The 23,699-nt window shown below is 40.8% G+C and overlaps 1 protein-coding gene and 1 long non-coding RNA gene across 15 annotated transcripts in view; both read right to left on the bottom strand.

The window, feature by feature from the left end:
- Nucleotides 1-23,699, bottom strand: part of fcho2 (FCH and mu domain containing endocytic adaptor 2) — a 56,541-nt gene that overhangs the window by 6,000 nt on the left and 26,842 nt on the right. For 2 of the 14 annotated variants that reach the window (XM_016669851.1, XM_016669850.1), the window contains 18 exons: nucleotides 23,354-23,450; nucleotides 17,844-17,888; nucleotides 17,687-17,756; nucleotides 17,557-17,581; nucleotides 17,238-17,294; nucleotides 15,661-15,718; nucleotides 15,398-15,573; nucleotides 11,549-11,573; nucleotides 10,359-10,397; nucleotides 9,294-9,333; nucleotides 9,060-9,145; nucleotides 8,196-8,279; nucleotides 6,137-6,637; nucleotides 5,640-5,755; nucleotides 4,543-4,672; nucleotides 4,277-4,360; nucleotides 2,168-2,227; nucleotides 1,642-1,753 (listed from right to left, as the gene is read on the bottom strand). In XM_016669851.1, the coding sequence (XP_016525337.1) occupies nucleotides 1,642-1,753; nucleotides 2,168-2,227; nucleotides 4,277-4,360; nucleotides 4,543-4,672; nucleotides 5,640-5,755; nucleotides 6,137-6,637; nucleotides 8,196-8,279; nucleotides 9,060-9,145; nucleotides 9,294-9,333; nucleotides 10,359-10,397; nucleotides 11,549-11,573; nucleotides 15,398-15,573; nucleotides 15,661-15,718; nucleotides 17,238-17,294; nucleotides 17,557-17,581; nucleotides 17,687-17,756; nucleotides 17,844-17,888; nucleotides 23,354-23,450 (1,805 nt within the window). The remainder of the gene's footprint in view (nucleotides 1-1,641; nucleotides 1,754-2,167; nucleotides 2,228-4,276; nucleotides 4,361-4,542; nucleotides 4,673-5,639; nucleotides 5,756-6,136; nucleotides 6,638-8,195; nucleotides 8,280-9,059; nucleotides 9,146-9,293; nucleotides 9,334-10,358; nucleotides 10,398-11,548; nucleotides 11,574-15,397; nucleotides 15,574-15,660; nucleotides 15,719-17,237; nucleotides 17,295-17,556; nucleotides 17,582-17,686; nucleotides 17,757-17,843; nucleotides 17,889-23,353; nucleotides 23,451-23,699) is intronic. The other 12 variants (XM_007548848.2, XM_016669853.1, XM_007548851.2 and 9 more) reach the window with 12 other exon arrangements.
- On the bottom strand, nucleotides 7,590-8,189 carry LOC107835879 (uncharacterized). The gene is made up of 2 exons (XR_001661705.1): nucleotides 7,725-8,189; nucleotides 7,590-7,680 (listed from the first exon to the last, which is right to left on the bottom strand). It is a non-coding gene; the product is annotated as an uncharacterized LOC107835879 (long non-coding RNA).

Raw genomic sequence — 23,699 nt, 5'->3', positions numbered from 1 at the left:
AGAGATCTGCCGGCGCTCCTCTGGTTTGAGCTGAATTTAGACTGTGATTGGACCCTGTATTTAGGTGATATGTGATCTGGTGGAGCATGCAGCTCTGGAAAAAACCAAGAGACCACTTAAAATGATTGGTTCCTCTGATTTTACTCTTTGTAGGTAGATGTTTGAGTAAAATGAAGATTGTTATTTTATTCTTTGAACTACTGACAACATGTCTCTGAAATTCCAAGCAAAACTTTTGTATTCATTTGCAGAAAATGAGAAATGGTGAAAATAACGAAAAAGATGCAGAGCTTTCAGATTATGCAAAGTAAACAAGTTTATGTTCATTTAGAAACAACAATGCTAATGTTTTAACTCAGGAAGAGTTCAGAAACCAGTATTTGGTGGATTAACCAATGGGGTTCAATGCAGTGGTTCTTCATTTATTTTTTTTTGGTAAAATTATAATTAAAGGGGTGTGCATAAGACTGATTTGACACTGTTATAAACATAACATCTGTCATGAACATGAAGGAGTCCTCATGAACGCTTACTGTTGTCATGAAGTGTTGTTCGATTAATAATGACACTTTTAATGGACATTTAATGCTAATCTTAATAGTACTTTGCATTAAAAGGGTCATTATTGACCAAATAAAGCAAAGTTGACACTTTTAATGCAACTTTTAGTTAAACTTTGCATTGAAAGTGTCATTATTCACCGAATGACACTTCATGACAACTGTAAACATTCACAAAGACTCCTTCATGTTCATGAACGTTGTTATGTCATGTTTATGACCGTGTCATGTCAGTTTTATGCACACCCCTTCGAATAAAGTGTCACCATTTTTTCCAGAGTTGCATATAAATGGGAATAAACAGGCATATATATATATATATATGTGTGTGTGTGTGTGTGTGTTTTTTTCCAAACAATTCAAAAAGTTGTCCATATGAAAAGAGACAACACACTGGTGCTGACTGATCCTTCATTAGAATCTAACTAGTGATTCCTAATTTATCAAAGTCATTCCATTTATGTAAGCTGCACTCAGAAAATAATAAGAAGTACTTATCAAATATCCTGTACTTATTCGGTTTTATTATGAAACTTTTAGCCAACTAATCCTCTGACGCAACCGCAAGTTTGGTTTCTTGCCTTAACTTAAAACGTGCGGTTGATTTAGTCGGTGCGTAATATTCTGTACATCTGCACGCTTCGGTGGTGTAATGTAAACCCAGTCTACCATCAGTGTGTGTGTCTAGTGGGCCGCGGTGGTCTCTCAACCTTGCAGCGTGTCTTTGCTGCATTGCTTATGAAATGTTCCATTTGCTAATCCCTGGAAAAAGAGGCCTTCTGCACAGCAGCAATTTAGCAGCAGTTAACCAATAAAAGTCGGTATGTTTGCTCTGTCCCAGACTATAATCTGCCTAATGCAGGTTATCCATCCTGAAAGAATGGAGTCAGATTCGTGCAAAGCCTTCCATATGTGCACAGGGAGAGGGAGAGACAGCGGAGGTGTGCAGACGGGGACAAAGAAAGTGCGTTGTAAGAACTGCGGACTGTAAAGCTCGTGCAACGAAGTCCCCACACAAACAGCAAAATGCACATGTGCAGATCAGCTCCGCAGGCCTTTCCGAGCGTCATGTGAGACTCACTTGGTAGGATCAGCTCCTTTGAAGTAAGCATTAACTGTTTCCGTGAAGGCAACGGCGATGGGCAAGGCATCTTGGGATCCCAGGGTCACAGGGCTCGGACCGCGAGACGTCCCTGAGAAAAGAGAGAGAGAGAGAGAGAGAGAGAGAGAGAGAGGCTCGGGGTTATGGGTCTGCTGCCTCGTACGTTTACGTCGGATCATCTGTACTCACACAAATAAGTAGTGTTATTAAAGGAACTGGCGTACATATTGTAAAAGAAGCTGCTTTTGATTAACTCAAACATTCGGCGTAATCACTGCACACCAAAATGCAAACAAAAAAAATTTAATAGAATAAACCGTTTTAATGACATAAAACCTTAGATGTTAGATAAAGAGAGCAGCAGAGACACAGCTGCAACTTCTGCAAAGCGACGTATATTTTTAGCTGCTGGTTGATTTCCCTTTGAAAGGCAGATTGGTGTTAGTTCCTTTCAGGTAAACACACACACAAAAAGACCGTTCTCCAACCAGAACTTCATCCGTACCTGCTGGTGCTTCACACCGCTTCTCAAAGGCGGGCAGCTTGGCTACAAACCCATCGTCCTCTTTACGCCACATTAAAAGGCACAAAGAGGAAGAGAGGAAACACACAAACGCACAGAGAGAGAGCGCAGCGTGAGGAGACGTGACACTGAGAGAACACTTTCTAAAAATGTGACGATGGGAGGCAACGAGCCCCTAACGAACACGTCTGATATGATAGAGATGAGCAGCAAAGATAACACACACAGTACTGTAACTAAAAGTCTTGAATGAACACTCGTCCAATGCTTTCTTTGAGTGGTTTTAAGCCAATCTCCAGGTTTTCTAGCTGCATTTCCATTGGCTATCGAATTGCGCAAATTGGAATTGTGAAAGTAAGTTTGCTTACTAGAAAGGCGGCAGTTTCAAAAGTGTTGATTAAAAGTTTTGTGCTACAATTAGGTGTTTTTTTTTTTTCAGCTGCATCAAATTAACATAAACAACAAAATCAGGCAAAATAAACACTTTTTTCACATCACACGTTTGGCAATGAACAACCGGATGTTACCACTGGTGGAAAAAACAAAGAACACGACAGGAAGTGGCAGGTGGGATAATGGCGCGGCATGTTTTTTTAATGACTTATCGAGTGAATAAACTTGATTTTCATTGCACATTTTATTTAATGGAAAGACAGCGACTGGAAAATTGTGTTTTTCCAACATTAGTGGAATATTGGAAAAGTTTAATTTGCGCACATTTGTAGTGGAAACGCAGCTGTTGACGGTTTTTGCTTGCAGTTCAAACTACGTACTAGATGGTTTTTACAGGATTTTTTTTGTTTGTTTGTTGGGTCACCTATTAAACACTGACAGGTGTGAGAAAACACAGCACAAAAGCTGTACCTAAAAGCAATATTTCATAAGCAAAACCCAATTTGCTCTCTTACGTTTGGCTGCATAGCCAAAAAATGGAAATGTGCTGCAGTCTGACAACAATCTGTTCATCTGCAACCAATAAGGTCCTTCTAACGGAGCTACTAGTGGACTGAGTGGAACAGTAATAATGTATTTCAGAGATATTTGGTATGTTACTTTAATTCTTTATGTTTCTGAATGACGCAACTTTCTAATAGTTGTAAAACAGATAAATCAATTTGATCGATTAATACAATTTTCTGATTTTGAAGATTTAATAATAATAAAAAAAGGCCACCATCTTTTTTGATAATGGCGTTTCAGAGCTTCTACTCATTCAGACTTTAAATTTAGGTTGAACTTACAGACAAGTTGACTGAAATAAAAAAGTTTTTCAAAATATTTTCTGAAATTCATCACTTATTCTTTGAAAAACAGAAGAAAGAGATGGGGCAAAAACAGATTCAAATCTGAAATCGGATTTGATATGAAAAAAAAAAAAAACTGATTCTATTTTTAAACCACATTCATTCACGTACATTTCTGTAAGACATTAATGTTTCTAATGCAATTATTAGATAATTGCTGTTGATAATATCGCAGGTTTTGACCAATCAGATAGCAGAGAATTATTTTGGAACTTTTTGACAAGAAAGCACAGATTTATTAAAGCTTCGGCCATGTTTAGAAAATCCTTCTTATTTATGTTTGTGATGGTTGTACAGGGAAGTCCTTTTCCTCACATGTCTAATGGTTGCTAAGGAGACTTTGTGACAACAAAACATCATTTTTCACCACAGCGAGTTGTGACGTACAAATTGTGCTACCAGTGATTTTAAAAGGGGATTTCCCACTGACTTCATGTACTTAAATAAAACACAATATTTTTTCTAAATTTCCCCAGGTGAGATTACACTACTGTAATAAAAATGGATTTAGGATTTTAATACAACTTTACCAGGGGAAATCCCCAATTAATCCTTAAGAAAAATCTCAAAGTCCTTTAGAAAACCCAAAAGTAATTTCTCATCAGGTCCATTTATGAGAAGCAGCATGCAAAGAGACGAGGGTCGGCTCAAGACTTTTGCACATTTGCATAAGACGCCATCATTGAAATGTACCCAGAGAACAAACACTGTCAGTGAAAACACAGAGGAGGGGGGAGGGAAAAAAATGCATCTTTTGCGGGGATCGTGTTCGAAAAGCCAGACTCACTTTGGTTTAGAAGCACATGAGGAGAAAAGTTGCTGAGGTCAGACCCTGAGCAGGAGAGGGGAGGAGCAAAAGTGTGTTCAGATCCTGCAAGAAGAGGAGCGGAGGAGAGAAAAAAAAAACAAGGGAGGAAAGCAGTACGGAGAACAGCAAGTTACGGAGCAGAACCTTTCTAAAAGGTCGGGGAAGGGGTGAGGGAGAGGAGGGAGAAATAAACGAAGAAGAGGGAGATTTTCTAAAAAGTGAACAGTACGAGGAAACGATCCTACCGACGGTGGGAGTGTTCCCGGCACTGAGCGAGGCGTTCGAGGACAGCGAGGAAGAACTCTCGGCCCGGGCGAGCGGTGCTGTCGGAGGGGGGCTGGCGTTGGATGCTTTGGGTGGGCTGAAAGGCCGGACCTAAAGGAATTTTAAAAAAAGATTGAAATTTTAAAGGAAATAAAAGAAAAGACATGTTGCTGAACATCTGACGGCCAACTGCATGTAAATACTTGAAGTGAAGACAACTTCCAGATCATAAAAAAGGTATTAAATTCTCCCTCGACATTTTAGGGAGAGTTAAATGCATTTTTAGTATCAACACTCAAGAAATAAAACAACCGAAAACGAAAAACGTAGCTTTTTGAGTACCGTGTTAGTTGTACACTTAAACTAAAAGGAAGTTGTTGAAAAATGTTAAGATAAAAGCATAAAAAGGGTTTTATTTCTTTGTCACACCTTCCAAAGTGCAGCAGAGAGAAGTGAATCAGAAGCTTGGATCAGATTGAGGTTTAAAGGGCTTCATCATTTACGAGCGAACCCACAATAAAACACTCGGAACAAGAAGAACTTAAAGATTTACGATCAGAAGAGAAAAAATGGAAAACTCAACAGGTTTTAGTAAAGAGGAAGTTGAGTAATGATGTTCAGAACAACAGGGGAGCAGAACCTTCGACTGTAAAGCACGGGGGAGGAGGTATCATACATTCAGCCCAAAGCATAGAGAAGAGAAGGTGCTGTAAATCTCAAAAAGCTTTAAAAAAAAATACAAACTAAAGTTTTTTTATTCCGTTGTCCTTACGGTCCCTGATGGACTTAGCGAAAATCTGTTGACAGACAGGATTACCTGGAAGGCAGCCTGGGGATCTCAATAAGCCTTTTCAGCTAGGATTTGACAAATATACCCAAAACAAAAACTGAGCAGAAAACAGGCAGCGACGCTTGCCAAAACGGGCATTAGCCAGTTGGCTCAAACTTGAAAACGTGTCGTTTGTAAAGACACGCCATTGAAGAATCTGGGAAATCTTTTGCCCTATTGGCCATGCCACAAGAGGAGGAGCACGGAAAACTCACGTGGAAATATATAAGCAGTGGAAGGATTACGCACAATTTCATTGATTCCCGTGAGTTTTCCGGTGGGGAGTTTGGGTCTGGAGGAAGGACGCGGTGGTGGGACGAGGGCTCCAGCCGCCAGAGGAGTCGTAGGTCGGTTTGGTACTGGCACTAGACAAAAAAAACACACTTTTAGAGAGGGTTAGAGAGTTAAGAACGTATGGCTAGGTACAAACGTGCGTGTGTGTGTGTTCGGTTGAGTCTCATGCATCACGTCTTGTTCCAACGACACAATATTTAGTAATAAAATAAAATGGAGAAAACACATTCCGAAATCAGTTTTACCACAAAAAAACAAACAAACAAAAAAACAAAACAAAAAAAATAAAAAATCTTGCATCTCAGGCAGACGGAACAGAAAAGCATCAGCAAAAACAATCAAAGCAACAAAAAATAAAAGGAAAACCAAAGACGTTACTGTCAATTCTCAGGCAAAATCAACTCCAAACCCTCAGGCACACGGCGAGTCTTGTACAGCAACGTTACTGTTACCATGAAACATTTTGCCTGCTGTGGCTGCTGCTACTGTCCTATCAGAGAAGACGTCAGGACTGCTGTCCTCTCTGACCGCCGCAGCTGCTGCTTTGCAGAAAGCATCTGCAGACTCATCCGACAGGAAGCGGCTCGCCCTGCCGAAGCCGCCAGCCGGAGCCTTCTGGACCTCCGCTACGGAAGAGCCCGAGCCGTGACGGCACGGCGGAGCGGACCTATCCCCGAAAGCAATCCACTGGCTCTGGGACCAGGACACAGAGGAGAAGCCGTCAACGGACTTCGGGGTCTCTAGGGGGCTGGCGGTGGTCGGGCTTTTGATGGGGTCGATTGGCTCGGTGGGCTGGGTGATGGGGGCGCTCTGGGCCCTCACCGGCGCAGGCCTCAGCCCTTGGGAAGTGTTTTCGGGGGAATCCCAGGGAGAGGTGGTGGATGAGGAGAAAGAGGAGACATCTTTGGACTGCTGGCGCTCTGCCACTGGGGTAAAGCGGCTCACAGTGTCGACTGAAGGAAGATATGTGATCGACAGAGGCATTAAAGGTAAAAAAAAAAAAAGAAAGCAAAGTAGATAAAATGAATATATTTGACAGACTTTACACCTGTCAAATAGTGCATTTTAAAAGCATCACAACACAGTTACTCTGTTAAAATCCTGAATTCGGAGTTTCAGTGTTACGTGAAACGTAAAGAGTTTGTTATCCATTAATTAGAGGTTTAGGTTAAAAAGTTAATATTAGATGTTACAATGTCAATAAGGTGGATCATAAAGGGGAAAATGTCAAAATCAGTTTTGTGTCTATATTGTGCTCCATCACTATTTTCTGTGAACATAAAATGATACTTTTAATGTTAAGTTTAAATGGGTCGCAGGCCCATTTAATTTTTTCTTCTACAGACTTGAGAATCATCTAAGGAAAGTTAAACAAGAAAAAAGTCAGATTGCCCCACAAGTGGTCACGTACTTATAAGCTGAATTACTCAGACAGCAGGTTTAAGTGATAAGTGAATTGAAGCCATTCCAAGCATTCGGCATCCTGAAGTGAGTGAGTCTTAATCAGCGCAGACAAACTGTATGCTATGTTTACCCGAACACCGATTAGGATATTTCCAGCTCATTGCTGTAACATTTGAGTAACACATTCATTAGTTCCAAAGCAGTGGCACAAATGGGCCATACACTCCTTACTAATAATTTCTTTTGGACATATGTAAAAAAAAAACAAAAAAACATGGCTTCCAGGACAATTTGAGATCGAAATGTGTATACTACCTTTTCAAATGCAAAGGACGGTGATGTGGTTCTTAAGCAGACTTGCACTCACCCCTCAATTACCTGTTTCGATGCACTAACAGATATTCTTACATGACAGAAAGTCTACTGTGTGGAGAGTCAGGGCATGGACATTAAAAGACGAAAAGACAGCTTCATATTACTATTATCACGGTAATGTTTTTTTTTTGTTTTTTTTTTTAAGTATACTTAGGAAGCTAGAAGGCAAAACTGGCAAGTGTGTTAAAACACAAACTGCTAGAGCTAGCTTGTTAAGCTTACTAACCAAACCTACAAAACGCAGACTGCTAGCTTACTAACCAAACCTACAAAACGCAGACTGCTAGCTTGCTAACTGAACCCAGAGCTTACCTATCATCAGCATTACATGCTGCCAGTGTTTCTAAAGGAAAAAAGTCAAGATAACGTACCTTTACTTCACAAATTCTAATAAATTCAGAGGGATTTTATTGACTGTTATAACCTACCCTATTATTTTCAGTTCCAGTATATGTATGTTTTATTTTTCAAAGGCGCAATGCAATCTCTCTGAACCTGGAGCCACAGGCTTAAGGAAAGACTGTCCAACAGTAAAACGAACATGTTATTTTGTTATTAATAATGTGATAAGGGCAGAATATCATTTTGTCAATGATTTGAAGAAAAGAGCACCTCCGTATTAGAAAAGGGAACCAAAGAAAACCAAACTTTTCTTTGGAAGTGGTTTGTTGATGAATGGCTCACGTTCAGGTTAATAATCCTCCTCAAGTCAGAGAGGCACACACATTTTACCTGCTGCCTCTGGCAGAAAGACCTCAGAGTCATTCATCAGAAAAGATGGAGATGAAGGGATTGGAAAGAAGACAGAAGCGAGGTCTGACGAGAACAGGTGAGAGGGACATGAAAACAAACGTCAACTCAAAAAAAGAAGAAACAATTAAGAAAAAAAATCAATGTACAATATAATCCTACATTGCAACATTAATGTACAAATACACTTAAATTAAAAGAAATAAAATAATTCAGTCATCTTACACTTGAGGAGTGTAAGATGACTCCTCATCTTACACTCGTAAGATGAGGAGTCCTCTCATCTTACGATGAGAGTCCTACGATATTAACAAAGCTCTCTGTAGACGGAGACACTACTTCTGATCAGGAATCCGAATCGAAGCACTTTTTGATGCTCTTTTGACTTTAAAGCCGAGACCTTTGACAGTAATGAGACTTTGTTTGACAACATATGTGCCTGTGGGCTTCATAGCCCACCCTCTGACCTCAACGAGGTGCCAATTAACCGTGGATTATGCTTAACCTGGGTAACGGGTCACTGCTAATGTCACTCTGTTTAAACGCCGGTGTCGGGCATGTAAAGCATGAGAAACATGTTCAGCAACTTATAAAATCCATACGAAGAGTAGATGTTTATTATTAGAAGACACAGGAACAGTAAAGTAGAGCTCTGCTATGCAAACTGCAGATGGTTGGAGTGTAAAAATGAAAGAAAATGGAAAATGTTATATTTTCTTTTCTTCAGACTTTCTGAGTGATACGGAGGGTGATAGTCGATTAAAGATCATCTTCTGCTGGAAAATAAAACTCTAGAGGCACAGGATGTTTTGAATAGTTTTTTTTGTTTTTTTTTACGCGGCTAACCTGCTGTGGACGACACAGAGGAGGAGGACCCGACTCCTGAAGCAGAGCTCAGCGGATCCAGAGACAGAAGGTCGTTGTTCCTCAGCCTGCCAGAGCCGAGACAAACAGAAACATGACCAAATCACGTCAATGTACGAAGAACTCAACGCTTAGTGAGTCAGAAAGCACCGTGCAAACAATGTCACTCTGGTTCTAAACACAAAATAAAAAGAAATCTCTCATGTTCCGACTCACTCGAATGGCGTTGACCCTCTCGGTTTCGCCAGTTCGTCATCTGCGTGAGGAGACAAGCACAAGCAGAAGTTTTTTAATTTGCGCGTGCGGAGAGGAAGTTAATAACTCTTTATAATTTTATGATTTTTAAAGAAAAAGAAAAGAGAACAATTTCCAATTTGTCTCACCTGGAACCTGAAACATAAACACAAGATAAAGCCACCACCTACGGCTGAGAGTTAGAGAAACGCTGTACGGGTCAAAGGTCGGAACGCAACCAGTTTCGAAACATCCAGGTGTTTCCAGACCTCCGACTGGTACCGTTTGAAACAAACGACTTCTGCCTCACAAATTAAAACCCTGTAGCATCAAAGTATCGCAAAAGTGTTAATCTGCCGAGTTCTACTGAGGTTTTAATACAGAGGAAGCAGCTTTGAAATGCGGGTTTCGGTTGAATTTGGCAAGTGGAAATCAATGCAAAAAAAGTGGCGTTTGGTTAATCGGAACCGCTTTTCCAGAGCGCTGCAACTTCTCTCAAAGATCTGTTTAGTAGCCTGAACATCAGGAGTCTGCACACGCTCGCCATTTTTAACGTTTGAATCGTTTTTGTTTTTCAGGATGGAACGATAACACGACCGGTAAAGGTTGAGTTTGCTGACGGCCGCACATGAGGCATGTGGAATCTATGCAAATGTAAAAAGAGATTAAAAACTGTTAAAAGCTGTTTGTTGTGTAATCGTTCCACCCTGGAAATTATTATTATTATTATTATTATTATTATTGTATGACGAGTGGATGCATACTTCTGACTGGAACCGTACCCCTAAACGCCAGAGGTAGAAGAGAACCCAAAATTAAAGCCATTCAGGTGAGTAAACTTGTCAAAATAGGACACTAAAAGTTTGCAGTGAGGGATAAAAAAACCATAAATATCAGTGATGTTAGCGTCTATAAGGGGGGTTGGCTGGCTGCAGAAGCAGTGTGAAAGGCTCCCTTTAGGAGACAGAGATGAGGTTTGATATTTAGGGTGGAGCAGGGAGGGGAGGTGGAGGCGCTGGCCAGTGACTGTAGTTAAAACATACTCACCCTTAGCCTTAGATCTTAAGGTAGATACTCCAGTAAACCCTGAGCGTATGCAGAGTATACATCTTTGAATGCAACCGCCTTGTGCAAATTCACCAATTTTAACCTTTTTGTTTTATTTTTGCCACATTTTTGAAATTGGAGAAAAATAATAGAAATATAACTTGAGTCTAGAAGCTAAACACACACACAAAAACAGTTTTAATAGCTGTAAACCTTATTTAAACACATTAAACACAAAAACTATCAATCACTTTTATTGTTAAATATATAGACATGATCCATATGTTTACCAAAGTCAATAATCCAACATGTTCTAATATTTATTTTTTTTGCCTGGTTGGCATTCGGGTCAAGCTTTGAACTCGTCACACAGAGCTTTGCAGTGCAGATGTCAAGGATTTAACGGGTCAAACTAAACAAGTCTGTTACCTTGTCCTGTGGTGCCATTCCACAGACACGACACCTGGGTTTTTTTTTGTTTTGTTTTTGTATTCTTCTCATATTCTAAATATTTAGGTGCATCTGACGTTACTAATCCTTTTTAATCGTGCGCACACACGGCCTGCGCGTCACTCACGGCAACACGGTCTGGAAAGATTTAGTCGAAACCTGCTGCTCCAAAAGTCCCTCGTCTAGATTAAACAAGGCCCGTCGCAGAACCTTTGGAGATTAGTCATGAGAAACGGGAAACGTTTGAGAGTTCGCATCTGAGCGAAAACAGAAGAAAAAACTACATATATATTTAAATAAAACAATAACTCGAGGTAGTTTGCTATCAGATTGTTCTGCTGCACGGCTCTGTGGTGCAGATGTTTCTTACACTTTTATTCCCACATTTTTTTAAAAACTGACCAGAAGGTAAAATACCGAAGGCGAAAGATCATTTCTGACTTGTCAAAACATCCAGCTGATTAAACAGTTAGTCTTATTTGTACCGGTGAGGGGAGAGACATCCCTCATGCATGACATTTATATATATATAAAAAAAAAAAGAAAAAAAAAGGGTGGTTATTTACTTTTTCTTGGAATATGTTGGTGTTGGCTTGATATCTGGAGGTTCTTATTATTCATTTTTGTTCTACAGAAAACTTCTTAACAACCGGAGCCAATGAAAACGCAGCCAGAGCCGTTCCTCTCAGTCCAGAAACACAAAGACATAAAAAGGTTAGAGGGAAAGAAAAACTACTTACTGGACTGGTTCCTGCGCATTTGTCCCTGGAAAAAAACACAACAAAAAAGTAAACATTTATATATATACATTTATATAAGTACAAAACAGGAAGAGTGGCTTGCAAAATGTATTCATACCACTTGGATTTAAATTTGAGGTTTTTTTTGGGGGGGGGTGTTTCGACCATCTTTACACATCCATAGAGGCTGAAATGTTTCCCCAATTTTCTTAAAGAAACTCCTCAAGCTCACTCAGAATGGATTAACACCCGTCTGTGCTCACTGTTTACGTCTGGACTTTAACTGGGACGTTCTGACACCAGGACCTCAACCAGTCCGCTGTAGCTGCGTTTGAATGCTTGTGGTCGTCTTCCCATCGCAGTCTGAAGTCTGTAATGAAGTTCACCTGAGTTTACCTCCAGTCGTCCCAAAAAACTGGACAACTGCGTTGCTGTAGCCCCAAAAATATCTTCGTAAAATACACAAGAAGCTTTTGTGGCTATAACAAGACAAAATGTGCCAAAGTTCACGGGGTATGAATACTTTTCCAAACCAGTATGAAACTTAAAATAGACGCATGAGGGAGAAGTGATAGTCTTCAAATTAAGCAAAATTGCCGTCCAATGTTTGCGCAGCACCAATTTTCCGTTGTGCCACCATCGTTTTAAAGACAGTACTGAATGTTTCCAGAGGTCACCAGAGGTCAAATTGCCCTCCCACACACACACATTAAAAAAGATCAAACAAAACTGATGGGAAATTATTTATTTGTAGCTCGGCTGCTTGACACCAAATTAGCTTGATTTTGTAGACAGTGGGCTGGCTGGTTGACCTCTGATGACCTCTGGAAACATTTACTAAAATCTCTAAAATGATAGTGGCCAATTTTATTTAATTTGAAGAAGAACAGCCAACTCTCAAGTATACGTTAATGGTTGTAGATCATCTCTCGGGAAACCACTTGTTGATCCTAAAACATCTTTTTATCAAATATCCTTAAAGTATTTATGAAGTCTCAACATGCTATATCAGGGTAAAGCTGCGTGTAGAATACGTCTGAGGTCGTGAAAATGATGCCGTGAATTGTCCCCCAGCGGCAGCGGGAAGTTTCCACTTGAGCGTTAAAGACGGTAAATCACGGGACCGCTCCGGACTCTCACATACCAGACACTAAACCTAGGGTGAAGAATTCGGCAGCTGAAAACAGTGTATTTAAGCCGAGACAACGATCAGTCGGGGACAACGGAGAGCGTGGCCCCGACACTTCACCAACTTCCTTCCCAGAGCCTTTTTTTTGTTGTTTTTCCTCCCTCAGATATAAATCTGCCACGTCCTGCTGCGAAACACAAGATACGCAAGGTACGATCGCGAGGGGGGAGGAGGTCTGACCGAACCGAGAGCAACTTCACTTTCAATAAAAAAGCCATTTCTTAGAAGAAGAAAGGTTAGAGGAGCTTTCAGGGGGCGGAGGGGAGAAAAAGAAACAAAATGGGTTTAAGGAACACAGCAAAACGTTTAACCACCGTCGAGCTGCGAGGCCGGGGCTTAGTCCCACAGGCGCTAAGCGGCAAATGGGTTCAATTACAGCTCTTGCTGGCCACACACACACACACACACACACACACACACACACACACACACACACACACACACACACATTTACGCTCGCTCACTCACACGACTTCCATTCCTGTTTCAATAAAGGGAACGGCACGGAGGGAGAAGCAAACGGGAGAAGAAATGAAAAAGACAGAAAAATGAGCAGCGAGAGGAAAAGAAAAAAACAAAACAAAAGAAAACTAAAAAAAATATATAAAAATTGAGAACAGCGCTCAATAATTCACTCCAGATGAGGCTACGGTGCGCCACCTTGGATGAAAGTTTGAACTTTAATTCAAAATGTCTCTGTGGTTCTGAAACAGGAAGAGCGAGAGAAATAAATGGGAACGGGAAGAAAGGATGGCAAGTGTGACGCGGCGCTCCAAAGAATTGTTTTTTTTTTTTTAACAAATGACCTAAAGTAATGTTGATTTAAAATAAATTAAATTAGAAGGGTTAAAAATATATATACGTTTCTCTACACAGAAACTTACTTTTCACATCAATTTCTCCTGTAAAGGGAAAATATTTGTGGAAACTACACACCCTTGGATGTGTGTGTATGAATCATTCTGCCTTGATTTTTATGAACTCACCTGCTCAGGGACTACAGATGGAAACTAGCTTAAGCTAAATGTTTTTCCAGGCATGTCGTGCCAGATTTAAATAAACAAAGTATCTGCACTGATCGATGACGTGCCTCTCAGATACTAAAAACAACTTGTTTTCATTTTACTAATCATTTAAAAAAAAAAAAAAAAAAAATCCCACCGTTTTCGGCATGTGAACACAGGAGCTTTTTTTTTTTTAATAACTTGTGATATGATTAGAAACGTATGCGCACATTAATTTTACTCTGTCGGGTTCAAAACTGACTCTCTGTGGAACAACCTGCAGCACATTTCTGTGACCTTGAAGCAAAAAATACAAATAAAAGGAAAGAAAGAAAAGACGAAAGAAAATTGGAACAATTTTCTCCTGATTTACTCTCTGGATCAAATATTGGTTTATAAATGCTTCAACTTCCAGCATCTGTTGAAACATCATTTTGACCATTTACTATTTTCATTACTTTCCTTTTTTGTTTTTTTTTTACTTTGCACATTCATTACTATAGTGGTCGGTCGTTCTACCAGAAGAATTATTTCACGCTCATTAAATTCTGGAAAACTCAGAATTCCCACCACTTTTGGTCTTTAAACGCATCAAGCGACTCTGATCCACTTTAAGTTTAATAAAAATTTAATGAATGTTTGGAGCACAGACTTTGATGCACAGTTTCCTAGATTTTTTTTTTAACTGCCAAATAACATGCAGTATTTATTTATTTTTTTGTGTGTAAAAGTTACAACCCTGTCCGTACCGTTCAACCGTCAGGCTGCTTCTTTCTTAAAGCCAAAAAAAAAAAAAAAAAAAAAACTTGGAAAACTTGGGATGGTCTCGGCATCTCTAGGAGAAAAAACTGATCCCCGTTAAGTTTTTGCAAAACCGCAGCAGAGTCCTGTCGCAAGCAAGTGGGTGTAGACAGAAAGCAAACAAAGAGACGCTGAAGAAACTTCAAACGGCGAGGAGGGAAAGAGGCTGAAGAGCAGATGAAGATGCCATAACTTTCATTTAAGCGATCAGTCGGTGAGCACCGCTAGTAAAACACACCAGGGCTCCTTCACAAGACTTGCCCACTCTAACACAACAACAACAACAACAACAACAACAACACACACACATATGCAGGCAAACAAACACAGAGGATGCGGTGTTTGCACACAAAGCGGTAGTGGCTTTAAACTTTAACGACTGTAGCTACTTTTGTTAGAGAGTCATTCACAGGCCAAGTGAAGGGAGAGAGGACGAGGAGCTGGACGAGGGGGTCTGCCGCGGCCGTGAAAGCAGATCCGAGTGAAGCTCTGCGAGCGTGAGGTCGGAGGGGCGACGACATCAGCAGTGAAACGGAACCCGAGTCCGCAGGAGCAAAAGAAAATAACAACAAAGCCGATTCACGCTAAACCAGAGTCAAAGTAAAAACAAAACATGGACCAAGAGTTTACAGGAGATTTAGTGGAAGATGTTGGCTGAATTATATATGGCATATAATCTACACAAAATGCATTAGACAAACTGAGCGCTTCGGTCTGTTCCCGTGCTCTGGCTCTGATTTTAGGTGTTCCCCTGTTGCCCTCTAGTGTCACACAGGCAGAGTGAACTTCTGCTGCAGCAGCGGGATCAACAGGTTGGTGTGCAGACGGCACGCTCACGCGAAATGTTACCCCTACCGAGGTGGAGGGCGACAGGATGATGTTTCCGATGGAGGCTTTGAGCTCGTCGATGTTGGCCCGGTTCTGATGCGTGCCGTTGTTGGGCTGGACGGGCTTGATCTGCACGTGGAACTTCCTGGGCTCGTCCTCGTCCTCCGAGTCGCTGGACGAGTAGAAGGAGTTGTCTTTGGGATGTGAGGAGAAGAGTTAAAGAAAATGGGAAAAGAAAAAAAAAAACGCTAAACAAGCACGACAGAAGGAAGTGTGAAAATAAAGGATATCGTTTTCGTTCACTTCTGGTCTGATGCAGAATCCTTCGGCGTCAACTTGAGGCACATTCTATAAAAAGAAAAATTAATTAATAAAAAATAAGAACCAAAGGCTTTAAATAAATAAAAAAAAAACTTTTATATAATCAAATAATAAGTGTTGAATGTCTGGAGAGATCATAATGCACTGGATAAATAATCAGAAAATGTATTTAGGTTTTTTGCTAAATGCTTTAAAGCAAATATTCTTATTTGAGAAACTTTGTATTTATGCACTAAACAAAGAACCAACAAACTCTTCCAAAGTGAGGACTTTTTCAATATCCCAGAAATTTCAAATCCTAATGAAGAGAAAAAATAAATAAATAAATAAAATATATATATATATAGATTGTCTGAGCTGTTCTGATGTCCTAAAACTTTAAACATTTTGGTTTAAAACTCTGCACTCAAAAACGTAGCTTGAAAGTTGAAAGCAAAAACTAATTTCTTCTCTTCTGCTAGAGCAAAATTTTAACAAACTTTTGAAAACTATTTTTAAGCATTTTTGACAATTTGATTTCACAAAGTAGTCATAGAAGCGTAATGTCCAGATAATAATTATTGAGGATAATTATTTAGAAACTTTAGCTAAACAAGAAAGTTTCTAAATAATTATTATTCTGTACAAAACTTTATTTCTGTACACTGATGCATCCTGAAAGGTCTGGAATATTCTTGTGACAAACTAAAGTAGAAAAGTTGGACCATGTCTATAAAACTGTTGCATTTTAGACAGACTTTTCAGTCAAGTAAAGGGTTAAACATATAGCCCCAAGTTCTTTATAATTAAATGTGTTGCTCAATATTTTAAAATATAAACTATTAAATTTTTTCTCTAATTAGTCCCTACAAATAAAAATGTCAAAATCTTTCAAAACTATATTAAAATTGTAACTTTATATACTGTTGCCAGAATAATGTCAGAAATAAAAAAAGTGATGCTCACTGAAAACTCTAGAAAATTCTTGAAGATGGAATAGTTTGAATTATTTACACAATGTCTTCAATTCCAAATTTTACCTAATATTTTTATTAAAATTATTATTCACTTTTTCTAAATCAGAATTTTGAGCAATATGTTTTTCCTCTTCAAAGTCTCCAAACGAGGAATCATTTTTAAGCATTCGATCGTGATTTCTTCAAAACTGTTAAGATAATATGAAACCTTAACTTTCTTTAAACAACCTACAATTGCAAATAAGGAAATAAAAATGTATACACATAAAAAACATTGAATTAAGTAATACAGAGGAGTATTTATGTGACAATTTAAAACTTCTGAAGGAGTAGTTCTGGATTCGTCTACAGACAGAATAACTGAAGCAACAAAAAATAAAAAATAAGCATCAAAATCTCAAGAATAGAATTTTAATCACTTCCATATTAGGTACCTCTAAATGGCGTCTAAATACTTTATGTTTTACATTCGCAGGGATATGATTTTGTTGTCATTTTCTATTTTTGGAAATGTACTTGAAAATGTCATCGGCGTATAGATTTACGCTGCGTAACGGAGACGGCAGGTGTGGGGTCATTAGCTTGCTTACAGCGTTCTGGATGTCTATGGAGCCATAATATCCTGGGGGAGCACCGTTGGCAGTGTTCTGCATGCACAAACAGAGAGAAATGGATGAATGAATGAGCAAATGTACAAAACAAACAGGAGGGAAGCGACAGAGGAGGGAGGGGCAGAGAGGCTGGGAAGTGCGGCGTAACACATGGCAGGAGGAAAAGAACAATGGTCTGCTCCGCCTCCTGCAGCCTGACATCAAAATAACCGACCGCGCCGACATGAAACAGATCCAAGGGAAACTCAAGAAGATCAAGCATGCAGCTAATGTCTGTTTTAATAAACTTTATACTCACAGCAGGGTCGACTTCTGTCGATTCACTGAAAGACAAAAACACGGCAAAGTTGATGTAAAAAAAAAAAAGACATAAAGAGAGAAGGAATAAAACCGGTCAAACTGTGCTGGGAACTGAAGCCCAAACTCACGTCGAGTCCGTGTCCTTGTCTTTCCTGCGGCCAGGAATGCCAAACGTTTTCCTCTTTCTGGGTTTGGCACCTTAACAGCAAAACAAAAACCTCACGTCTGAAACCGTTTTCGATTAACTTGCTATATTTCATGTTAAACGTTCAGGTGGAGCTCTACCTTCTGTTGCGATGGCCGTGTTGCATTCCTCAAATTCGATGGGTCCTAATGAGACAAAAAACAAAATGATTTAGGTTCATTTGGCACAGGAAGGGTCAATGGCCCACAACTGTGGCTGCTATGAATGTGCATCACGCAATGATCTCACAAACACACACGCACACACACACAGCGGAGACACACAACATGGAGCCTGGCGTGCCATGCAGGATGTGTACACAAACAGAGCCGGGCTGATCCCACAGGGCAGACAGGGTCAATAGTAAGAGTCAACTGTGCGTCTGGTGGCCCTCGCAGAGACGTGACAGTGCCTCCGGTTGATACGATGCACGACACAACTCCATATAGTCTTCCTCGGAGAGATACACACAGCCTTCCTCCCTCCCTCGCCCACCCAGCCACCCGCCGCCGCCGCCACCTAGAAGTCCACGCAATTAGAAATGAATCTGAAATGCAGGAAGCGGCTTCGGCATTCGCAGCAGACAGACGCTAAGCGGGGAACTAAATGTACCCCGCGCTGGGACACACAAGCTTAATACTATTACGACGAGACAAAAAACAAACAAACCAAAAAAAATAAAAAATACAGGCACAAGATTACATGTAGACAAAGTGTTTAAAGCTGCATGGATAAATCAGCTACTGTGGCTTATGGAAAGCCCTTTTTCACCTTAAGCTGCGCCCTGTGCAGAACCCCAAAGTCTAAATAAATAACCATGTGCTGCTTTGCGGAACAAGTTGCATTCACAATGGATGAGATACACTCCATTGACATTTAAATGAAACTGAATTCACCTGATTTTATTTAGGGGTATCAGAGTAAAGAGGGCTGAATACAAATACATGGAAAACTTTTGATAGGCAAATTTGATTTGATCACTGAAGCTATCAGTGGCTGCAAAAGACTTGGAGACTGGGACGGATGTTCATCTTCCAGCAAAACAACAATCTCAGAAATACAGCCAGGTCTAACATGGAACAGTCTAACTTACAACTTGATATTCTAGAATGGCCTAGTCAAAGTCCTAAACCTAAAACTAATTGAAAACTGGAGACAAAACTTGTAAATGGACGTTTATAGACTCTCTCCATTCAACCTGACTAAAGTTGCACTGTTTTGCCAACAAAGTGGGTAAAAAGTTTGAATCTAAATCTGAAAAACCTGAAAACTGCAAGTCAAATTTAAAACTTTGTTAGATCTTAGCAATGCCACCTTGAATGAAATACAAGACCAACCAAATCTGTAAATATGGTTGGGGGATCCTGTTGTATTACCATCAAGCATTAGAAAACCTGTGGGCCTGTTTGGCTCTTAGCAACAGCTTTGTGCTCTCTAAACCGCCATAGAGCCAAACTTAAGTTTTTATTTTATACAGAATGCACCTAAGCTAATATAGGTTGGAAGGCAGATAGTGGCAAAACTGAATGATGCCCAGCCAACTGGCAATAAATTTGTACTTACACATGCTAAAAACAGCTAGCATTACTGGTAATTAGCTGATAACATGGCTAGCTAGCTTTTTTCTAGCTAGCTAGGCAACTAGCAAAGGGTGTTTCATCTGCTACTAACTAGTAATGTAGCTGCTAATATACCATCAGCTAGTTAGTGCTAGCCCCAACAACCTGGAGTCATAAAACTCAATGAAGACGTCTGGGTGTGGCTCAGATATTTCCTGACAGAAAAGTCCAAACCATACAAAAAAAAAAACTACATACATGAATATGCTAGATTAAATAGTCCTGCTACGACAAAACACAAGTCCTGTATGTCCTGAATATAAGACATCTTAATACCTTATTTTAAGATACATGAATTTAAAATTTATGAAGGATGTGCAGAGACCTTGTCACAGGAGGGATGAAAACTTTTTGCACATTTCATTTTTTAAATTTTTTTATTTGTAAGAAGCAGAAAACTATTTGAAAAAAAAAAAAAGAAACACAACACGGTGTATCATTTGCCTTTCCGTTCACAATTACACAGACCTTTGTGTTTTTCGAAACACAATATAAAATCCCAATAAAATACACTAGTTTGTTCTCGTAATATGAGAAAAAATGTAAACAGTTTCTAGGAGTATGACTGTATGAATGCTTTAGTACTGTATAACCAGCAGCACGCGGACATGTCTTAAAATCTCTTCTAGCTAATAGCTATGATGTCGCACAACCAGCCATGGATTTATTTTTGCAAAACAAACAAAAAAAAAAACACTCCTTTGCTTACATGGATACATCAATCAGCTGGTGAGAAAACTGCCAAAAACAACTCGGTTCACACTTGACTTATTGCTCATCAATAATGCACGTTCGCCCCCGAGGTGCTGCCCCTCCATCGTCACGCTTCATCTGTCACTCCAGACAGATTTACCGAGGCTTTTCAAAGGGCTCAGGCTCACAGAGGCTCACAGTTTTCACAAACAGGAAAAACTGGAGGCAGGAGGACAGGCGATGCGGATACGCGACAATCGGGCAAAATCCAGAGGACGGTTCGTCTGCGACCGAGCCAGACAGACACAAATACGCTGCACGCTTTACAACTCCTGAGAGGAGAAACAGCATGATGAGCAGGAGGGGGTGACACAGGGAGAGGGAGAAAGAGAGAGAGAGAGAGACGGAGAGAAGAAGAAAGAGAGGAAGACGGGGCAGGACCCCTCTGGCGGTTTTTCTGATACACTAACATGCCTTGACCTGAAAACAACAAAGCTAATGATATTTTAACTCAAAACGTACACGGCGGCAGAGGGCCCATGTGCCCTCCCCGGAGGATGCTGGTAGCGAGCGGGATTGACGCATTGTCTGGCATGCGCGGGGCTGAGTGAAGCGCAGGGAGGCAGCGAGTCACGAGAGGCCCACATCACGCCAAGTGAAGTGGATAAAGTACACCGATGACCGATCTACGCTGCCGTGCAATGTCAGGCCCACTTCAGCCCTGGCAAAATGCACGGTGGCGGCGGCGGGGTACCGACCGCCACAACGGTTTGAAGAATCATTCAACAACTTTGCTGTAATTATCCAGAAAAATAAGGTTGTTTCTTTAACTTTTATGAGGCCTTTTGGCGTTAGTGGGTTTAGAGAGAACGACTGGAGAATCTATTTAAATATTCTGATCTGGTAGCTGGGAATCCTGCTGGAACATGAACGTCCGCCCCAGAAAGTCGGAACTAGCTCTGCGCAGCGTCTGTATCTTATTATTTTTGGATGTTTTTAAATATCTTCCCGTTGCTCTCTCGTGCCATTGTCAATATGTTACTTGAAAATAGTCTCACAACAACAGTATTATCGATAATTGCAATAATTACTAAGACAATTTTCTTTGACTACCAAATTTATTTTCATGACAGACCCAATGCCCACAGCATAATGCCACTACCACCGCGTTTTCCACTGTGGGGATGTGATGTCATCAGCAATCTGAAGCATTCAACAGCCGTGTTTTGGATGTCAGACTAAAAACAGTTAACCTTGATCTCGTCTGACCAGACTTTCTTCCACGTACCATCACAGAATGACGCTGCCACCGCCATCTTTGTCCACACAGAAGACAAAAAGTATAAAAAACAACAACAATGTTCGTTTTGGCAATTTTTCATGAACGGCCAGACTCTTGGTTTTCCCTTCCGCCTGAAATGTGGATCAGATTATGCACCCAAAAGCACTCTTTGGCTATAAAAAGGATAAAAAAAAAGGAATGTTTTTTGGTTGTCTCTTCAACGTATGACATCGCGTGTCTTCACAAAGATACCAAACGGGATACCAGAGGCGCGAGAATGACTGGAAAATAGAAGTCAGAACCGGGTGGAGAAGCGACTCCTTTTTCCATCCGACTATATTTACGCACACACACACGCGCTGCAAGCGAAGTCCAAATAGCCACACGTGGATATTACCCAAACCTGGACAGACATTAGGAACTGTTTAAGCTTCTCCAAACAGACAGGCAACAGTGTTTATACAGGGGAAGATGGCTCCTTTTCTTGCTGCTCTGCGAGGGCGGCAGGCAAGTCACGCATGAGTGGAAGATGGTTTTTTAAATTGCATATGCTTCACATGGCACAGGGAGCAGGAGAGAAGGGCGGGGCGGGGACGAGTTTGCGTGTCTGGCCCACTGCCAGTTGACAGCTCAGCTGGATATCGTTGAACAGTCCGACCCCCTAAAGTACCCTCCTCCACTCCGCCTCGCAGCGTGTCACTTTAGGATTGTTTCTGCAATAGAAAGTTTATTCAACCCCTCTTTCTCTCTCTCTCTCTCTCTTTCTTTCTTTGAAAAGGCCCCGGACCGGCCATCCGTTCAGCTATTTCATCATCGGACAGGGTGGTTTATTTCTCCTGACAGAACCGGAGCTGCTGTGCAATCCCTAATGAACAGCTTGATATGGGGAGGAATTTTCAGACCGATTTTTTCAACCTCAATTAAATCCGCTGTCCAAACAAATGAGGGCCCCGCCGCTTGTTGGACCAAGTGTTTGGACACGAGGGTCACCGTTTGTGTACACACAACCACGGCATAGGTGAGGCCTCTGTGCTTGTGACCTGACGTAACAGGAGCCCGAGGAAGAGGGACTGGTGAGGTTATGTCCAGAACGGGGCACCAGTTCAGAGACGCCAAACGGCAAAGAATAGGCCTCAGTAGAGGTGAAATAGTTTACGGTTACCGAGTGGATTCAGTCGGATTTCTGTGTGTGTGTGAGACGGAGTGGGAAGTGACTGTGCAATGCCAAAGAAAACTGACAAGTATTCCCTTGATTATTGTGGCACGGCAAAGTTTACACAAGAGTCATTGTCGAGCTCTGACCTCCCAGAAAAGTTGGTTATGCCTGCTTAATCTGCGAGCGTGTCACATGCTTACTGGAATGCCGAGCCGGCCTTCCTTTACAGCAGATTACTATGATTGCCTCTGATGGCCTGCTCTAACGTCTAATTGCCCCTCTCCATGCTACCCCTCCCATCAGGGAAAAGATCAGCCCTGCTCAGAACCGTATCGACACTCCAGGGTTTCCACAGGTTCCACCAACTCAAATTCAAGACTTTTTGTTGAGACGATTAGTGAATGAAATCGGAAACGTGCGCCACGACGGAAATGTACAAAACAAACCAAAAAAAAAAGAGCCAACCAAGAATACATTTGCACTTAACTCAACAATGGATGCCAAGAAGCTAACCAGATACCTAGCAAAAGTATATTAGCAGCTAGTTAGCGATAGCCTCAACACGCACGAAGTCGAAAAAAGGAAGTGAAGATGTTTCCGTGCAACTCAAAAATTGTGCCTGACAGAAAAATCCTGCAAGAAAAAATACAACAAGCAAAAAACATAGACTATCCAAAATTAAATTATCCTGTCACAACAACGTTTAAGACCTGTCAATAATGTGTTTAAGGCCAACTTACATTTTTTAAAATGAATTTAAGACATTTTAAGGCCTTAATTTTAGATACATGAATTTAAGACTTTTTAAGGATATGTGGTCATCCTGCTTTCAGTGTCTTGACAAACAGCGTCCTGCCTTACCTGGCCTCTCCTTGCCTGTTCCTTTGCTCTCAGACAGTTTTTGTATTAAACTCTCCTCCGAAGTGTTCTCGATGTTCCTCACAAATTCATTGTGCACCTAACAGAGGGAGGAAAGGACAAGCATGAGATGGGAAACTGGTCCAGAAAGGACATTATGTGACTCTGAGAACCTCAACGATGGCAAAAAAATAAATAAAAACAACAGTCAAGTCAAGTTTATTTGCACAGGACATTTCAGCAACAACGAGGTTCAAAGTGCTCTACACCAAAAAGACACAGTACAGCAGAGGTTCCCAAACTGTGGGGCGAGCCACCTAGGGGGCCCCGGGAAGCTCTCTGGATGAAA

This window comes from Poecilia formosa, unplaced genomic scaffold (assembly GCF_000485575.1).
Source record: "Poecilia formosa unplaced genomic scaffold, Poecilia_formosa-5.1.2 Scaffold28, whole genome shotgun sequence".
NCBI classification, from domain to species: Eukaryota; Metazoa; Chordata; class Actinopteri; order Cyprinodontiformes; family Poeciliidae; genus Poecilia; species Poecilia formosa.
This window is presented reverse-complemented; position numbering and strand designations above follow the sequence as displayed.